Raw genomic sequence first — 20,219 nt, forward strand, 5'->3', positions numbered from 1 at the left:
TTACAGAGACTTATGGGAGACCTTAAGCTACTCTAGGGTTCAATTTGGGATCCCAACTCATTGATTTGATGAGGCTTCGCACAAGTGCCGCGAACTCGGGTCCGGTCAAAATAGGATGTCTACAGATGCCCCTCTTTGGCAGAGCGTGCTTGTCACGCGAATGGCAAAGCTGAACAGACGACCCATTTTGATTGACCCGAAAACACAACAAAGCAAATTTTTTTTGGTTTTTTATTTATTTTTAAGAATGGTATTCACAGGGGAAAGACTCTACCAACTAAAGGGAGATAGCCTCTCACCGACTCTTAACTCAGCAACTAAGACATCTCAAAGAGATAGCCTCTCTCTAACGCTCATGACTCGACTATCTAAACTAGTTAACAAAGATGAACGAACGATTATAAAACACAAACACATATTTTTTTTTTCAGGCTAAGCCAAAGTAAACATAACAATTGCCCAAAGAGCACCAACCAAACAAACAAACAAATCATTTCAATCACTCAAAGAGCTTTCATTTTTATAATTTTTTGGAAACCACGTTGCGATTTGTCTAAGACAAGTATAACTCCAAACACTCAAAGAGTTTTCATTTTTTTTTTTTTTAGAAACCACAATGCAATTCGTCTAAGACAAGCATAAATCCAAACACTCAAAAAGTTTTTCCTTTTGAGAAACCTGCAAAAAATAAGCCAAAGACCACTATAGTGAAACTCGTCCAAAACAAGTTCAAAACCAAACACTCAAAGAGTTAAAAAAAAATTTTTATCATGCCGATCAGTCTAAAACTTGATCAATTATTAGGGTATTCGAATATTTGAGCTAAACTCAAACATCTAATACCGAGGCGAAACTAAGTCTCAAGCCTCGCGATAGATATACAGATCATTGCTGAAAATACATCTGTTTAGCTATCCGAGTAACTCTGACTCCTCTCTTTCAAGGTAGCGAATCACTCCGGATCACGCGGTTCTGCTAAACAGTTCCACGTAAATCCAAATTCGTATGTCCTGCTAAACAGTCCCATACAAACCTCTTCGCAGATACGCATGACTCCCAACACGTTAGGAAGCTGCACATTGCGGAACGATGATTAGGTAAGTCACTACTTGACATTACATTACTAATCATCGGGGTACTAAATACCCGGGAGAAGGAAGAAAAGACCAATCCGTGTAACACAGGATCGAAAACTTTTCCCAATTAAAACCTTTCAAAAAGACCAAACCATGTAACACAGGTTCGGTAACTTCCATCTCTGTTAAAAATCTTTCAAAAAGACCAAACCGTGTAACACAGATTCGATAATTTCATTTCTGTTAAAAATCTTTCAAAATGACCAAACCGTGTTACACAAGTTCGGTAATTTCTATTTCTGTTAAAAACCCTTCAAAAAGACCAAACCGTGTAACACAAGTTTGGTAATTTCCAATTTTGTTAAAATCTTTCAAAAGGACCAAACCGTGTTACACAAGTTCGGTAATTTCTATTTCATCGATTGGTCTAAAACTTACTCGACCACTTATTAGGGTATTCGAATATTTGAGCTAAACTCAAACATCTAATACCGAGGCGAAACTAAGTCTCAAGCCTGGCGATAGATATACAGATCATTGCTGAAAATAAATCTGTTTAACTATCCGAGTAACTCTGACTCCTTTCTTTCAAGGTAGCGAATCACTCCGGATCACGCGGTTCTGTTAAACAGTTCCACATAAACCTAGATTCGTATGTCCTGCTAAACAGTCCCATACAAACCTCTTCGCAGATACACATGACTCATAACACGTTAGGAAGCTGCACATTGCGGAACGATGATTAGGTAAGTCACTACTTGACATTACATTACTAATCATCAGGGTACTAAATACCCGGGCAAAGGAAGGAAAGACCAATCTGCGTAACGCTGGATCGGAAATATTTTCCTTATTGCAACCCTCAAAATGATCAAAGAAAATTCCAAACCGTGTAACACAGGTTTGATAATTTTCCCCTTTTAAAACGAACGAAGAAAAGAACGAACCGCGTAACACAGGTTCAGTAATTTTTATTTCTTAAAAACACTCAAAGAGCTTTTGTCATTGAATTAAAATTTTGCCACAGCAAACAAAAACCAAACACTCCAAGAGTACAAATCAGATAAGTACACACTAATCACTCAAAGAGCTCTTTTTTTATAACTGTATTAAAAATTTTGTCAAAACAAGTGCAAACCAAAGGTTTTTTTTTTTTTTAAATGATGGAAGAAAAGATCAAACCGTGTAACATAGAATATAGTAATTTCTTCCTTTATTGAAAACTTTCTAAAACCATGGAAGAAAAACCAAACCGTGGAACACGGAACCATCAATTTCTATCCTTATTAAAAACCTTCAAAAGGAATGAAGAATTTACCATCTTTGATTGATTTCAATAATGGGCCAGTCATCTCTTACCGAGAATAACTACGAGCGCATGATCTTTGCTGAAAGCAAAACTCAAGTAGATTGATGAGATTTTCAGGTGCTGACTCTTTTTAACAGGTGAAAAGCATTCTGATGAGGTTTAAAGGATGCAGGAGTAGATTCTATACTCCGCTGGGAATTGTAGTTTTTGAAACTAACTCCAAAAGAGACAATTTAATCAAAGAATTCAACTCAAAGAGTATGCTCAAGCTCCTCTGGTTTCTATTTGCTAAGAATAGATATCCCAGTTATCATTGTGTAATATCTTTTATGACGCAAGTCATAAAAGATGCCCTAGTATGATGTGCTTCCATGACAAGGTCTTAAGAAAGCAGAACCAAGGTAAGTAGGAAAAATTTGTGTTTGCATGGGTTCTTTCTTTGGTATAGTGGTAAGACCATCTCCACAAAGGCTGAACGTAAGAATTCTTCATTTTGCTCAGTGCTTGAGGCTTTGATGTTTCAGGCAGGTCTGAATAACAAATCTCTTGCCCTTCTTTGATTCTTAAACCAGGATCTACTCTAGATTTTTCTTTACATTTCGGAAGGTGTACACCCATTCTCTCCAGTGCCAAACACTTTTGATTCTAAAAGAAAACAATGATAAACAAGGAACAAACTCCTGAGGACTCTTTCAAAGAAGACACAGATTATTCAAGGGACCTGACTCACTTTCGATTCACCCTTAGATAAAATGTATTATTTTGTTATGGAAAGGTTAGGCACTCTTAGAGTACTCTCAAAAACCAAGTCAAAAGGCTCTAGTTTCCTCCATCAGGATTTTCGTCATGGTTATTACCCCCTTCGGATTGCTCGATTTTAATGCCCCTAGTTTAAAAGGATATCGAAGTAAATCTCACCGACACTACTCGAATTCCAGGATCCTGCCCTGTGTAGAGGTTGCTTCTCCGTCTCCTTGATTTCTTTTTTGGATAGAAGTCAAAACTAATGCTTTCCAAGTTTTTAGTCTAAAAGACCACTTATCTCAACTTTTGCTTTCCAAGCTTTCAGTCTAAAAGACTACATATTTCAACTTTTGCTTTCCAAGCTTTCAGTCTAAAAGACTACCTATCTCAACTTTTGCTTTCCAAGCTTTCAGTCTAAAAGACTACTTATCTCAACTTTTGCTTTCCAAGCTTTCAGTCTAAAAGACTACTTATCTCAACTTTGCCTTTCCAAGCTTTCAGTCTAAAAGACTACCTATCTCAACTTTTGCTTGCACTCAAACTTGGGAATTCTACGTAACTGAGGAACTCCTTCTACTTCTATTCAACTCAACTTTTCATGGGAAGTCTTTGCCTCTGACTAGATTGCATCTTCAAGTTTTCAATCCAGCAGACCGCTACCCTTACTTTACATAAGCCAATCTCTTTGGTTATTGACTTAGCAAGAAAATGTCTTTATCTAGGCCGCCCTTTCGGGTTTTCAACCTAGTGGGTCTTCAGATTCTCGTTCTTTTTTTTCTGTTTTTCTTTTCATTCGCCTCGAACCTTTGCTTGTTTCACCAGAAGGACTTTCTAGGTAGGCTTGGGTTCAAAAGGGTTGAATACCTAAGGTTCTAAGGATTTGGACCGAATCTGGTCTAGCCAGACTACCTACGTACCCCAAAAATGGAGGATCAGGTCCGCGTAGTTCACTATGGGGTTTTTCGAAGAATGGTTTAGCACTTAGCTTCAAAATTTTGAAAAGGGATTTTATTCCAAGGTTTGACCGAACCTGAATTAATCAGGTTGCCTACGTACCCCTGAAGAAATGGGGATCAGGTCCGACGTAGTTCGGGTGCATAATGCCCCGGGTTTATAATGTGTTTGAAAAGAAACATTGGCTTTAAATTATTGGCCCAAAGGGTTCTAAAAAGGATTTTAAAACGTTAGGATTTTGGCTATTAAGGCTCAAACGTCCAATGATGGCCTCCTGATGTATTTGATATACAAGCTCTTTTGTTTAAGGTTCAAAACCTTTGAAAATTTTTTCGAGGAGTCTGACGGCATACCAGACAAAACTTCAACCACTGTGCTCCACTCCCATCTCGAAGATCTTGAATTTATGCTCAAGATACTATAACTTTGTCTGAAAATCTTCTCTCAATATTTCATCAGCTCCACAGGATGTCTGATGGTCAACTCTTTGGAATTTTACTCTTCAACTGGATGTCTAAAGCAGATGAAGTCTTGCTTTGATCAACGACAGGACATTCCCCTGGTTTATCCTTATAGGATCAAGCAAGACTACCTCAAACCCCTCTAAACAGGTTTATCAATTCTTTGCGCTCCTTAGGAGATAAAGTTTTTCCAATCCATCTTTCCCGAGTTTCGGATTTCGATACCACTATCAATGGCTTCGATTTCTTCTTTAAGTGGCTATGCTCGACGCTCTTCCTCTCGTTCGACCATCTTTCAGATCTCGAGGTGAATTTCGTCTGCATTCTCATCCGAGAAAGGGGTCTTTAGTTGTTTAAACATTAGATCTAAGAGTGAATCATAGAGTATCAAAGATACGAAATCAACCATTTTATTGAATTGAAGACCGTAAGTACATTGATGATTTTTGACACACCTCAATGGGCTCTTCATCAGTTCTGATAGAAAACAGAACACTGACTCTATATAAGAAAGACTGACAGATATGACACTTCTCTCTTCTTCTTCTTCTTTTTTACATCTACATAACTGAACTTTTTCAACTTAGAGAGAAGAAAGTTGATGTACACTCAATGAAAGACAAATCTAAAAACACAGGACACTTCTTCAAAGGTAGTGAACTGACACTAAAAGTTTATAGATGATACACCTTTCCTCATGATAATGATAACTATAAAGTTTAATCCCAGAGTAAGAATCCCAGAAAAGGCAACTCCACAAGGTCTAGGTTAAATGGGGCAACAAAAGGCTTATGTTGACAATGTGGGTAAAGCAATAGACTGCTGTATCGAATGAGTTCAGAAATTGTCAGTCTTTTGAAAGAATGGTCTTTCGCTAAACACAGACTGTTGACTTGGAAGCACATACACTAGATCAATAGTCATGAGATAAAAATTCTGAATAAATAGAGAAATTAGTAATCTTGAAATACACCAAAGGGTATTTTATTCTGAAAATCAAAGAAATACTGTCTATGAAAGTTAAAGAAAAATAGACAGTGATAATATGACCTACATCAACAGGGTCTCAATGAATTCTCAATCCACACCTTTAAGTCTTTTTTAGTATAATTGCTCTTCTTTTTGGGAATGAAAGAGTCAGGGACGATAAACATCCCTAATCAAAATAAGTTTCGATCTCAGCAATGATCATGCACTCAAAGAATACAGGTAAGATCAAACTTTTGCATCAATGATTTCGATATGATCCAAGGGTAAAAGATATATGATAGGCAAACATGGATCAATGAAAAATCAATGGCTCAGATAATAGACCATGGCCATAAGAATGACAAAAGTAGGGTCAAGGACCAGATCTAAAATCTGAATGATGGATATCAACAACTGTACGATCAATATGATCAGAAATGATAGAACATGGTCATAAGGACAGCAAACGAGCTATCGGCCAGATCTCAAGATAAAACAGGTAAGGATCTAATCCTACTAAGCAATGTATATATGGGAATCAAGAAAAAGTAGACTGACTCCAAAGGATGGCAATCATGCTTAACATGTTTTTGGATAAAATCCAGCAGCATAACGGCTATACGAGGAGGTGAAAGTCCATACTAAGTAAATTGACTCTAAAGAGTAGCAGTTATGCTCAAAATGTATTGCAAAAAATTCGACAGCATAACAGCTAAACAAGAAAGCCCATGGTAAGGTAAACTCATGGTTTTCCTAATTCTAAGAAATAGCGGTTATGCTCAAAAATGCTCTGGATAAAATCCGGTAGCACAACAACACTAGACAAGAAAGTCAAAGAAAGGTAAACTCATGATTTTCCTAACTTTAAGAAATAACGGTCATGCTCAAGAAATATTCTGGATAAAATCTGGCAGCATAACAGCTATACAAGGGATATCCATAGCTCAATCGAAGGTATATGAATAATGGTTACCAGAGAAAGGTAATCAATTGATGAACTAACCAAAGGTGAGAATATACAACAACGGGTCAAACCCTATAATCAACAGATCAAGGACTAAACCTGGCCAAGGTAAAGGCGGTCAAAATCCACTGACTAGATCTAGATCTAAATAAAGAATTGATATAACCAATTGAAATGAATAAGGAACTCTAACTAAGAGGAGAACCCTAATATATATAATCAGTATATATAGGTATATACACATACACACAAATCCTAACCAGGGGCACCGGCCCTAATTCTAATCTAGCTGAGTCAAGAAAATCTCGACTCAAGACAGACTGATAAGTATACTAGGACCGTGCTGTAGCCATGTAAAATGAGCTACCCTAGTCTATAAATGGGGCAAAGCTCCTAACTCTAAGCTCAACATGTGTAAGCAACACACATTCGACCCTTATATGAATGCAATATACTTATATAAACACGGGTACTTCCTAGTTGGATTTCACTAGGTCAGTAAGTATATACATAATATATAAAACAAAGTAGGGCTCCGGACTCAATCTACCGGGTACTATGCATATGAAATATACTTAATATGTATAACTCAAGTGCACCGAGTGTTATACATAGTATGCTTCATTGCTCATTGGCTGCTGTAAACACAAGTGCACCGAGTGTTTACGGGTGCAGCGCCGGCGCATAGCTTGGAAATAGATTCAACAGTACCATCAGGGTAAAGACATCCCAGTCGGGCATGCATTGAATCTATCCCGTGCAGCCAAGAATAAAAAAACAAGGAAAAACAATGAAAGAAATAACATATATGATAATGCATGATGTGCAGTGTGTGAATCCCTTGTTTTAATTACGCACCTATCTGGTGCCCCTGGATTCTAAGCGAAAAGGTTCCCATTTAAAATGATTTTAACCCAAATTCCTCCAAAGTTAGTAAAAAATGACATTTTTATAGAGTTAGGCAATGTTTCAAGAACTCCCCAGCAGAGTCGCCAGCCTGTGGACCCCGATCCGAGATAGGCGAGTGAGGGAACTCGTCCCTACACCATCCTCTGGATCATCCACGTGTGAAGGAGAGCTCTACCAAGGAACTCTCGAAACGGATGCCACCCTCATAGCATAGCACGAGTGGCGATATAAAAAGAAAGAGATATGTCATGATCCGGAACCGAGGATCGAAACCGAGACATACCTAAAATAAACTCAGAGTCGCCATCCATGGATATGCCATGGAACCCTAAAATCAAATCCTCTGTGCAATGGATAACCAGAAATATATCTGGGTTCGTGCCTAGTTACGAATGGGGAAGGTCTGAGAGCACCCCCGATTCGTCCGAGTGCAAGCACTTGGTCTCTTATGCCATTTATTATTAACTCCAAAGAAGTTTGGGTAAAAATCATGTGAAATGGGAACAATCCTCAGGAGTCGTCTACCTAAGCATGCATTTCCTGAGGATAAAAATAATAAACACATATAAAATAAAATGAAAGATGTGTCACCTAAGCATAGCTAGGTTATGAGTGACATGCCTAATGGGTGTCTAAGTTCTGATATGCAAACACATGCAAGCTATAGCTAAAAGTATAGGATCAGTACGAGAAAGTAAGAAAACACATCAAAATATGTAATAACAATACTATAAATCCTAAGACTCTAAAACATTAGCCCGAGTCCTCAGATGGTCTGGTATTCATCCAAAGAAGCCTACGTATCCCCGCCTCCACGAGAATCAAGGCAACGTAGTTCTTCGCGCCTATTCTAAGCTATGATGCCTAAGACACCTAGCCCTCTATCCTAGACTCGATCTAAAAGACCGGACTAGTTATTAAAGTTTCTTGTACGATTATTTAAATTCCAGTGAATTTTGGATTTTAGGACACCCTATATGCCCTAACTAAATGCAGATTAGCCCTAAGCTAATGCAGGTGGTTCCTACAACCTATGTGTAACTAGGCTGTGTTTCCTAAAGAAAACAAAGGGTGGACTAACGCATCCTACTCTAGTCATCAGTCAGCGATGTGAATCGCCAACTGACCGGACGGAGGCGCTCCTATAACTCTAGGACAGACCCCTAACTCTAAAACAAGCACACAACAAACAATCAATCAAACGACCTATCAAAAGAAAAATCCTAACTCTAAAACTCTCTATTTAGGAGAAACTCCTAACTCTAGAGGAAGATCTTTTGAAAACAGGGTTTTAAAGGTTTTCGAAGAAGGTTTAAAATATTATTTACAAAAAAAGTTTGGCTGGACTTGGGATATGGATCCCAAGCTGCACTACGTACCTCGTGAAAGAGGATCAAGCCAACGTAGTTTGAAACGAACTCTCCTAATTACTACTCCTAAAACACTCACCACTTTAAAAGATTTGAGGCTTTTGATATATTTTTTTTTAATGTTTTTGATGTTTTAAATTTCTAATGTTTTTGAGTTTTAAAATATTCAATGTTTTTGGATTTTAAAACTTTTTCCAATGTTTTTGAAGTTTAAAGAGTTTTCACCCTTTTGGTCAAAGACCTAAGGGAATATACAAAGCAAAACCCTAGGGCCAAACCCTAGGGCTAACAGGGGAAACCCCTAAACAAGGTAAACTAATGATCCAGGACGAGGGAATGATCTAAGATCACAAACAAGAAAAAACTCTAATGAAACTGTGCCAGTCTCTAACAAAGAAGAACGACGACAACACTAAGGAGAAACTCCCAAATAAATACACTATCGAAAGATAAGGTAAATGAGTCAAAGACTCTCTAATAATACCACTAAAAGGATAAATGAGTCAAAGACTCTAATAACACCTAAAGACAACTGAGTCAAAGACTCTCTAACAACACTACCCGAAGGACGAAGGAGTCAACGACTCTCTAATAAAAACTACTAACGAAAATAAATGAGCCAAAGGCTCTCTAATACTACAACTTAAAGGGGGAATGAGTCAAAGACTCTCTAAAAGGAGCTGCTCTAATATAAGGCTGGGTAAGCCTTCTAAAAATGGAAACCCTCTAAATGAGACAAGGCTTGTCTCCAAATAGGGGCTCTATAAATGAGGCAAGGCATGCCTCCTATGGGTATACTCCCTACCAAACTAAAGCGACCTCCCTAAAGGGGAGGTCCAAAATGAGGCTTGTCTCCAAAAGAGAACTGCCTCAATGAAACAGAGTGTGTCTCCTAGCACGAAACTCGCTAATAAGACCACAATGGTCTCCTAAATGAGGAAGAGAAACTACCACTTAAAGGTTTCTAAAAGACTAGAGAAGTCTCTAAATCAAAGAAGGGAAGCTCTACTAAGACTGAGCAAGTCCCTTAAAATAATGGGCTTGGGCTAAAATATAATTCTATTCATATTTTAAACCATAATAATGACAAGGCAAAAGCAAAGAAGGCAATAATAGGTGCTCTGTTATCTAACAACAATACCAATTCCAAAACCATTTTGCTTGACCCTAATACCCGGCTTCTTTTACGAAATGACCTTCAATTTCAGTTTGATCAGAGAAATATGCACACTCCGAGCTTAATCATGAACATAGCAATTTATCCTAAAATATTGAAGAAGAAGAAAACCAGTTGATCTTCTACCATGACAACGAGTTGTAATCTCATGAATTAAAACCTCTTGTCATTGGAAATCCCATAGCCTCCATTAAGAATTAATTCAGAGCAAAGATTTAAGAATGTTACTATTCTGATAATCCAAAAGAGAGGGTGCACAATTACCTGCAAAAATGAAAATGATATGCTCAATATGCTTCTTGATTCAATTCTTCTCAGGCATATCAAGATCTTCACCCTCTCTCTCTGAAACCGGATTCCGGCAGATTTGCTTAGAAGACTCAAGTGCACAAAATTCGCTTTTAACTCCTTTACCTCAAGCTCTTCTCCCAGTCCACACCATACAGCTTGCTAAGAATATGACCTGTCTTGACGAAAAATTGAGGCATCTCCTTGAAAAATTCAACCACACTCAACCTCGTGACCCTCAAAATCTAACATAAAGTAAATCCATTATCTTCGTTCTCCTGCTTCACTTCCCCTGAAGCATTCAATTTCTTCACAGTATACAGAACAAACATGAACAAAGCCCGTTCGATTTCTTCGGAAGTTCCGCATCCAATCCCCGAATTGTTTGCCAAAATAAGATTTTTGCTTTCTTCGAGCAATGTCATCGCTTCTCTCAACATGTTTTCATTGAGCGATAATTCAGACTTGCAGAGATCGGAGAACCGAGATTCTAATACACTGACATCCAGATGTGAATTGATCGAGGAAATCACAGGCTTTACATCCTCCATATCCATATTAACTGGACTCATGTATTCAAACCAGCTCGTTTTCTCCAAAACCCTAACCAATCTATCAACATTACTCGAGAAAGGAAAAGACGAATTCAGATCTATAACGTTCAGAAAAGACAACAAAAGTTCGGGATTTCAATCGAGAGAAAGAAAATGCAACGGGATCGGCCACAAATCTCCCCCTCCTTTCCGATCTGAGGCCAGAAAACGGCCAATAAATATCTGAAAATCTTAACTTCAAGGTGAAATCGGCGCCGGAAAACAGCACTACGGGTAGAATCAAACGAGCAGAGTAGCTAGGGTTTTGAAGAAACCCTCTTCTGTTCTTCTATCTTCCCTCTCTCTCTCTCAGATCTCTCTCTATGAATTTTCCCTAAACAACAATGGAAGAGAAGATGGAGGTGAGAGGTTTTTGATGTTTTAAATTGAAGGGGTCGAGCGGCAATGGAGATAGCCAGCGGATGAGGGGAGAAGAAGATGAAAATTGATGAGGGTTTTGGATCTCTCTCTCTCAAACCCCCTTCGGATGAGCTTTAGATGAAGAAAGATGAGATGGGTTTGGGCAATGGAGGGATAGGCAATGGAAGGATAGAGGTGGAAGTGATGGCCATCGGTGATGGAGATGTGGATGGGTTGGATTCCGGTGGCTTGTGGTGGCCGGCGGCGATGGGGTTAAACTCAGAGGGTGGTGAATGGGTTTGGGTGAAAATGGGGAGGGATTTACAGAGACTAGGGGTGGAGATCTGAGATGGGTTTGGGTTCAAGAAAAGGGGTGATTGAGGTGGAGAGGAAGAAGATGGTGGTGGCTAGAGGTGGGCTTGGAGGCTAGCAAAGTCTTGCCGGAATCCATGGAAGCTTACCGGGAAAATGGGTTTTGGCCGCGGATTTGATGGAGGTGGTGGCTGCTAGGGGTGGAGATCTCGATGGTGGTGATGATCGGCGGTAAGGGAGAGACCGAGGAAGATGATAGGTTGAAGGAGACCATGGCCACGGCTCCCTTTTCTCCCTCTTCTCTGCAAATCCCTCTCTCGCTCTCTGCATCTGGGTTTCTCCCTCTCTCCCCCGTTTTTCTCTTCTCCTCCCTCCTCCTTTTTCTGAAAAATCAAGAAAAACCATCTCTAGTTTTCAAAAATCTCAGATCCAGATCTGAGATTTTCTCTCAAAATCTCAGATCTAGATCTGAGATTTTCTCTCTGATTTTTGAAACGAAAATGGATTTTCTTCTTCTCCAAATCTTCGTCCGATGGCTTTATGCTAAATTTTGACTCATCTATTCTATTCCAGGACAGCCCCCTTGTAGATGATTCACTCCCCTTTTGGATTCGTACTACGCACACTGCCCTGCCTCGTTCACTGAGCAAACGCACTCGGATCTCGACGAAATTTTACGGAGACTTATGGGAGACCTTAAGCTACTCTAGGGTTCAATTTGGGATCCCAACTCATTGATTTGACGAGGCTTCGCACAAGTGACGCGAACTCGGGTCCGGTCAAAATGGGGTGTCTACAAAAGGACATATGTATACCGGTTTACAAATTTCCTTTTTTCCAAGGTTTTTTGGAGTTTGCGAACAACTTGAGACGTTTAGAATGGGAGGCGAAGCAAACCCTTTGCATTTGAAAGATATCCGAACTGACAACAATCCGGATGAATCCGGTTGAAGAGGTCCCCTACCTGCAGTTCGCTTCAGATTTTTTCTCTGAAATATGGAATTGGAATTAGACATTGGGATTTTTTCGGTGGAATTGAGCGAGTGTGCGTGATAATTTTTGTGCCAAAGTTAGTTCGGATGCTTTGTTTAAAAGGGTTTCGATCGACGGTTTTCTGGGAGCTATAAATTAGTTTCGGACTGCAGGGAGATAATGTAAAGATGGCAAGGAAGTGTAAATGACTCTTTTTGGGTAATAGTTTGTAGGGATGGGACTTCTTGGGGATTTTTAGTTTTGGTTTCTTTGGTAAAAGAAGTGAATGTTGGGAAGACCTGGATGGTGGTTGAACACTGTATAGACATCCGGATGTACTTGTTTTGTTTATCTCTTTTGGTCTGGTGCTGGCATGTCGGTCCAGTCCACCTTAATATTTTGTATTGCAGGATGAGAGTACTGCCCCAACTGCTATCATGATATTAATGAAATATGTCAATTTAAAAAAAATATATATAATGCAGATTCACTCATGAAACCAACTTGATAGAGGAAGAAGATGAGATTTGATAGAAGGAAATTGTTCTCTTGATGTTGAACACACATAGAATGAAGCCCAAGTTGGTACACTAGTTAAAGTTTAGAGATTTTAAATTTCACTTTAATTCCTTTAAAAGAAGATACAATGCCCAAAACCTAGGCTACTTGAAGAATAAAATTTCTTAACTATACTTAGCTTTCCTAAGGTACTACTAACACACTAACAAATGTAATTATAAATATAGTAAATGACTTGTACAATTCCAAAACAAAAGAAGAAACTTAAGTCCCAAGAACATTCACTCCTAAAAGAGTAGATTGCAAACATATCAAAGTCAATGTAGTAAGTTCCAATGTAACCAAGTAATATAGCAAGATCCCAATGTAGTTGAGTCAATGTAGCAAAGTTCTCATGTTGGAACATTAAATGGAGAAGGTGCAAGGCATGCTCAATGTATGTAGTAAGTTCCAAGATAGTCAAGTGGTCAAGCTAAGGTTTAAAACATATCACACATTAATTCTTTCTCTATCACCCTTGTTCAGAGTTCTTTAAAAATTTCCAAGATGGATATCATCTTTGCTTTCTCCGGTCCGATTGGTTAGCTGATTCAACTGAAGCATGATTGGTGCTCTTCATTTGGGCTTGAGCATCTATATCCATCATGCTAAGGACATTAGTGATGTCACATGGAGACCGGCCAACTTCTTGTATAAGATGAGAGCTTTGTAGAGGAGGAGAAATTTTCCTCTACTTTTAACCTAACCACAGCCGCCCCCCCCCCCGGCAAGCGCAGCTTCTCAACTTGTCAAATCTGGCTCTTCCATGGATTCATTGTATACTGGGCACATTTGAAATCCTGTTTTCTCTTATTATATCCTATCTTTCTTTAAAAAAAACATTAAAGAATAACAATTGATCAAAATGAGAAATAAATATTTTTCTTTTGTATTCAATAAAAGGATCTCCCTATAATTTGCCTAACTTAAATTCTGCCTTGGGGAAAGAGGAATGTTTAAATGTGTCGATATCTTGGTCATGAGGAATGCTTCACTACATTGAGGTGACTCCCTATATTGCGTAGTGGGTCCTACCATATGGCCCATCCATTTGATGAGTCTTGCTTTTAGATATCTTGTGGCAAGAAGATCATGCCAATTGCCGGATTCTCACATCCAATAATATATTTTCTTTTTCTCATTGAACCAATTGTTCAACCTCAACATAAAATATACACATTGTTGGGCCATAGGATTGCACAAATGGCATTATGTTTGGGCTAATAGGAGATCCAAAGCAAGGCCCATCGAATGAATAGGTCATATCTATCAAAGGTGGGCACTTGTACTATTTATAGGGACACCCTGTCCCATTTCTAGGAACACCACTAGTACAATTTTTAATTGAAAAATGGTATCCCCGCTATTAAACTTAGGAATGTCACCATGTCTGTTTGTCTTCTGTATGTGAAGAGTAGAAGCAAATCACATAAAACAAACGTATGTGTGAGGAAACATCTTGATTGACGAAACATCCGACCAAAGAACACACTCAAGGCAAAATGGAAATAACCACAAGAATCACAAAAAAACACCAATACAGAAAGCACGCATGAATTTATGTGATTCGGCACAGTGGCCTAAATCCTCAGGTGAGATCAAATCATCTACTATTAGAGAAAAGATAACAAGATTACAAAATCGGGATAAACACAATCCCATAAACCGTAACCCTATTTGCTCTTCCATGGAAATACTTCTCTCTCAAAGACTCAACCCCCTTTCTTTGTACAAGAAAGAAAGCCCCTTTTATCTCTAAAAAAGGAAACCGCAAGAAAGAAAAACAATCTCAACTTCTTGTCTTCCTTTTTTTTGAAAGGTAATATTATAAATAAAGGAAAAAAAAACAGTAGACCGAAATGGAAGTCCCATAATTACAATAGATAACGAGAAGACAAAAGAGTCGAAATATACAATCAACGGCACACCACTCCTCAAGGAGGAAGGTGGTCAAACCACCTAATAGGACCACCAGATACTCCACACTTGGCAAGCACATCCGCCTTATCATTTGCCGATCTTCTGACATGTTGATATCCATAGAAGACCCCGAAGTTATATCACCAATCTCATCAAACACGGAAAGAAATCTCCACGGAGGAGCCATCCCACCTTTCAGCCAACGAATCACATTTAGCGAATCCCCTTCAAAAATGGTCTGATCCAGCAGACTTCTATCAATATGCAAAATGCCAAAATGCGCAGCCTTCACTTCAGCTTCAAAGGTATCACAAACACCTATAGAGCCATAGTATGCCCACACTACTCCCCCCTCTTCGTTATGACACACTCCTCCCACCCCAGCCGGACCCGGATTGCCGAAGCTCGCTCCATCAAAATTAACCTTAAGCATATTTTGAGGAGGCGACTCCCACCTTTGCGAGACAAGAGCTCTACAATCAACACTAAAACAAACCTCCCTCCAACCTTCCCAAAGATCATAAGTCGATACAAACCGGAAAGAAGGAAGGCATCTCACGCAAGATATAACCAAGGTGATAATCTTCAAGTAGATCCAATGAGGGTTCTTTGCTTTCACCTCAAATATCCTAGCATTACTCTCCTTCCAAATAGACCACCACGTAGCAAGTAAACAAAAATTCCACAAAGTTTTCCCTTTTTCCTTCTAAGGAACCCCTCCCCACTGATACAATAACGACGGAATAGACCTTGGGAAAACCCAACAAATACCAAATCTCATGAAAATGAACCGCCAAATGAGCCGAGTAAAATAACAATGCATAAACAAATGATCCACAGATTCCCCATCTTGCAGGCATAGGGGGCAATGATCGATAAGCCACATACCACGGTTTCTCAGAAAATTGATAGTTTGTATTTTGTCACGACAAACAGCCCAACCAAAGATACAAACTCTAGGTGGGCAATGAAATTTCCATACCTTTGCCGAATATGAAGGGTTAGAAATGGGCAATAAACTCTTATAGAAAGATTTGACCGAGAAAGACCCAGAAGGTTCCTCAGTCCAAAGCCTTTTATCCTCTCCATTCCTCTTAATATAACATCCCTCAAGAAGGACCCGCAGGCTAGAGGCCAATTCGACCTCCCACTCAAAAAAAGATCTTCTAAACCCCGGATTCCACACAAAGACACCATCATTCAGGTCGAAGCAATCGCTACTAATGACCTTAACCCAGGACCTATCAAGCTACTAATGACCTTAACCCAGGACCTATCAAGCTCCTCCCCAAATCTCCATAACCATTTGCCCAAAAGCGCATGGTTGAATTCCTTAACTCTCCTGATGCCCAACCTGCCCATCTTGATGGGGACACAAACATCTTCCCATTTGACCAAAGCAATCCATTTATTTTCCTTATTCCCGCCCCACAAGAATCTTCGCTGGATCTGTTCAATTCGCAGAGAGACACTCACAGGGCATTTAAATAAAAACATGAAGTAAATAGGTATGTTGGACAATACAGCCTTCACCAACACAAGCCTACCACCACGAGATACTAGATTCCTTTTCCGTGAGCCCAATCTTCTCTCAATCCTCTCAATTATAGGATCCCACAAGTCTTTATTCGGTCTGCTCACCCCCAACGGAAGACCCAAATACGGGAAGGGAGCGAATCCGACTGACACCCCAGGATCAAAGCTATCTCCTGAGCCCTCTCCTCAGAAATATTCAAGGCAAATATTTTAGACTTGTGGAAATTAGATTTTTGACCTGAAATGAGCTCATAACATCTCAGAATGGCTTTTAAGTTTCGCACTTGACCAAACTCCGGTTCACAAAACAATAAAGTATCATCAACAAATTGCAAATGGGAGACCTCCACCTCATCCAGACCGATCCTAAAACATCTAAAAAGATCAAGACCACTCCCCACCACCAATAACCTACTAAGGATTTCTGCAACTATGACAAATAATAAAGGGGATAATGGATCTCCCTGTCTAAGTCCTCGAGAGGACTTAAAGAATCCCTTAGGAGATCCGTTGATGAGGATAGAAAACCAAGCAGAGGAAACACAACTCTTCATCCACGAACGCCATAGACATCCAAAACCCATTCTCCCTAAAGAGAAATCCAGGCATCCCCAATACACTCTATCATAAGCTTTCTCCATGTCCAATTTACAAAGAATGCCTTTCTTTCGAAGTTTTCTATATGAGTCAATGGCCTCATTCGCAATCAAGGAACAGTCTAAAATTTGTCTCTTCTCAACGAATGCGCATTGATAATCCGATATGATTGATGGAAGTACCCTCTTTAAACGCTCAGTTAAAACTTTAGCCAAAACCTTATAGAGGCACCCCACAAGACAAATAGGCAATTTTTAGGAACACCACTGGTGCAATTTTTAATTGAAAAATGGTATCCCCACTATTGAAGTTCGGAATGTCACTATATCTGTTTGTACACTGTGTATAAAAAATAGAATCAAATCACATAAAAATAATAATATGTGTGTGTGAAAATCATGTCCTAAGATCTATCCAATCAGAGAACACACAAATTTACGTGATTCGGCACAATTAGTGGCCTACCTCCACGGGTGATATCAATTCTTTCACTATTAGAGAACAGATAACAAGATTACAAAAGTGGGATTAACAGAATCCCGTAAACTCATAATCCTCTTTGCTATTCTATGGACATCCTTCTATCTCAAGCCCCATTCTTTGTACAAGAAAACCCCTTTTATCTCTACAAAAGGAAATCACAGAGAGAAAAACAATCTCACATTCTTCTCTTCCTACACCCAAGGAAAGAACACCAAGAGAAAATACTCTCACCCTTTTTCTCGTATCTCCTCTTCTCTACACTAGAGAAAATCCGAACAACACTAGTGTTCTTCTCCACCCTCTCTTTCACTTCTTTTTCTCATTTTTTTAAGAAAACCCATGTTGCAAGAGAATAAGTGTGCACCTCTTTCAAATCTTAAATACAAACTCCACTTGTTTTTACGCTTGGATGTACATATCACAACAATATGGTTGGTGCCTTTTTTTTCTCTCAAATACCAATTTGCAACCACCTCAAAATCTTCTGATCTGACGGCCGGTTAGAATTACCAGATCAGTATGGCCCATGGCCCATCCATGATTGGGCTCACTGAATTATTGCCGTCTATACTTCACAAGGGAAACAAAAAGCAACCACATGACTCCCATGTTAAGACATTTCCTTATCTCCTCTGTCGTTCTCCTTACCCAGCCTAAATTAAATTGAACAACGTCTCCATAAAGGACCGTTACGTTAAAAAATTACAATAATGGGAACCTCTGTAGAACCTCATAAATAAGAAGGCTGGGCCTTCTGGACTATGTGACACAAGTAATAACATGAAACCAAATTGGGTGTTTGATTATCTATACAAAAAGTTGTCACTCTCCCTATCCAAATCAGATCACTTGCCCAGGCACGTAGCATGTCAATCTCACCACCACAATAACAATAAACTATACTAAGAGCAATGAATCCCTTCCAATCTAATCTCTCCCTCTATATAAACTCAGACCACCTTACCTTATCACATCATATCATCTACAATTTCAGTACTCCATGGCTTCAGCTCACCAATGCTACTTGGTGGCCTTCTTTGTTCTAGGAATTTGGGCTTCTCAAGCCATGTCCCGCACGCTCCCTGAGGCATCCATGTCCGAGAAGCATGAGCAATGGATGGCACATTACGGTCGCTCGTACAAGGACGCAACAGAGAAGGAGCAACGTTTCAAGATATTCAAGAGCAATGTCGAATTCGTAGAATCTTTCAACAATGAAGAGGACAAATCCTACAAGCTAAGTGTTAACGAATTTGCAGACCAAAGTAATGAAGAGTTCAAAGCCTCTCGTAATGGATTTAAGACATCCTCAACTAGGGCAGTGGAAAAGGCTTTCAGTTTCAAGTATGAGAATGTTAGTGCAGTGCCATCTAGCATGGACTGGAGAAAGAAAGGAGCTGTAACACCCATCAAAGACCAAGGACAATGCGGTGAGCTTTATTATATATAGTTTCTATCTAGTGTTTTCTTTTTCAAAAAAAAAAAAGAAAGATAAAATTGGGCAGTGATAAATCGACTCCCAAATATCTTAAATCGACTCCCCATGTGTCTTTCTCTCTCCTCTGGGTTAGAGAGAGAAAGACACATGGGGAGTCGATTTAAAATATTAGGGAGTCGATTTATCAATCCCCATAAACTTTATTAAATAAAAGATGATCACAAGTGCACTTCAGGGGGAGAGATGGCCCCATATATATAAGTTAGCTCTAGAAGCTCCCAATTTGGCAAGGCAATCGGCCAAATCGTTGGTACTTCTAGGTACGAGAAAAAAATGAGAAAGCATCATGCATACAATGATCTCTAGTCCCATCCAATAGATTGGATCTCCACGGACTGACTTTAATCCCTTTGACCCACAACATGATATTTCTATCTAGTACTTCTTAGCTACAAAAATGGTATCTCACTTTGTTATCCAGTGGTTTCTAACTTCTAATGAAATGTGGAAAATATATAGGAAGTTGTTGGGCATTCTCAGCGGTTGCAGCCATGGAAGGAATTACCCAACTCAGGATGGGTAAATTGATATCTCTATCCGAACAGGAAGTAGTCGACTGTGATACGGGCGGTGTGGATCAAGGATGTGAAGGTGGTCTCATGGACGATGCTTTCAAATTCATTCAACACAACAAAGGCCTTACAACTGAAACAAGTTATCCTTACAAGGGAGTTGATGGGACTTGCAACACCAAGAAGGCAGCTACCCACGCGGCAAAGATCAATGGCTATGAAGATGTGCCAGCCAATAGCGAGAAGGCTCTATTGAAGGCTGTGGCAAACCAACCCATTTCAGTTGCAATTGATGCTGGTGGATCTGCCTTTCAATTCTACTCAAGTGGTGTCTTCACTGGGGATTGTGGAACCCAACTCGACCATGGTGTTACCGCTGTGGGTTATGGAAAAAGTAGTGATGGGACCAAGTACTGGCTAGTAAAGAATTCGTGGGGCAGTGCATGGGGTGAAAATGGATACATAAGGATGCAAAGGGATGTTGCCGCTAAGGAAGGCCTCTGTGGTATTGCCATGGAATCCTCTTATCCAACTGCGTAGTAGATGATACTTCTTTGTAGTAGATGATACTTCTTTCAGTTCCTTATATCCCTTCTACTTATGTCATTTCCATGTGACAGCCTTGTTATATATTTTATGTAAAAATTGCCCAGCGGG

General features: G+C 39.4%; 1 protein-coding gene across 1 annotated transcript; it reads left to right on the plus strand.

The window, feature by feature from the left end:
* Positions 1-17,558: 17,558 nt before the first annotated feature.
* LOC143889283 (senescence-specific cysteine protease SAG39-like) lies at positions 17,559-20,219 on the plus strand. Its single transcript, XM_077393462.1, has 2 exons — positions 17,559-18,982; positions 19,510-20,219. Exons 1-2 carry the CDS (start codon positions 18,553-18,555, stop codon positions 20,100-20,102), a joined length of 1,023 nt encoding a protein of 340 aa, XP_077249577.1. The 5' UTR covers positions 17,559-18,552; the 3' UTR covers positions 20,103-20,219.

This window comes from Tasmannia lanceolata, unplaced genomic scaffold (assembly GCF_043159265.1).
Source record: "Tasmannia lanceolata isolate RefF3 unplaced genomic scaffold, GAP_Taslan_0.1 ptg000013l, whole genome shotgun sequence".
NCBI classification, from domain to species: domain Eukaryota; kingdom Viridiplantae; phylum Streptophyta; class Magnoliopsida; order Canellales; family Winteraceae; genus Tasmannia; species Tasmannia lanceolata.

Excerpts from the sequence above, each read along its gene's own strand:
- LOC143889283 (XM_077393462.1), top strand. The coding sequence starts at position 18,553 with ATGGCTTCAGCTCACCAATGCTACTTGGTGGCCTTCTTTGTTCTAGGA. Across the intron at positions 18,983-19,509 it reads CAAAGACCAAGGACAATGCG|GAAGTTGTTGGGCATTCTCA; the intron begins GTGAGCTTTATT and ends GAAAATATATAG.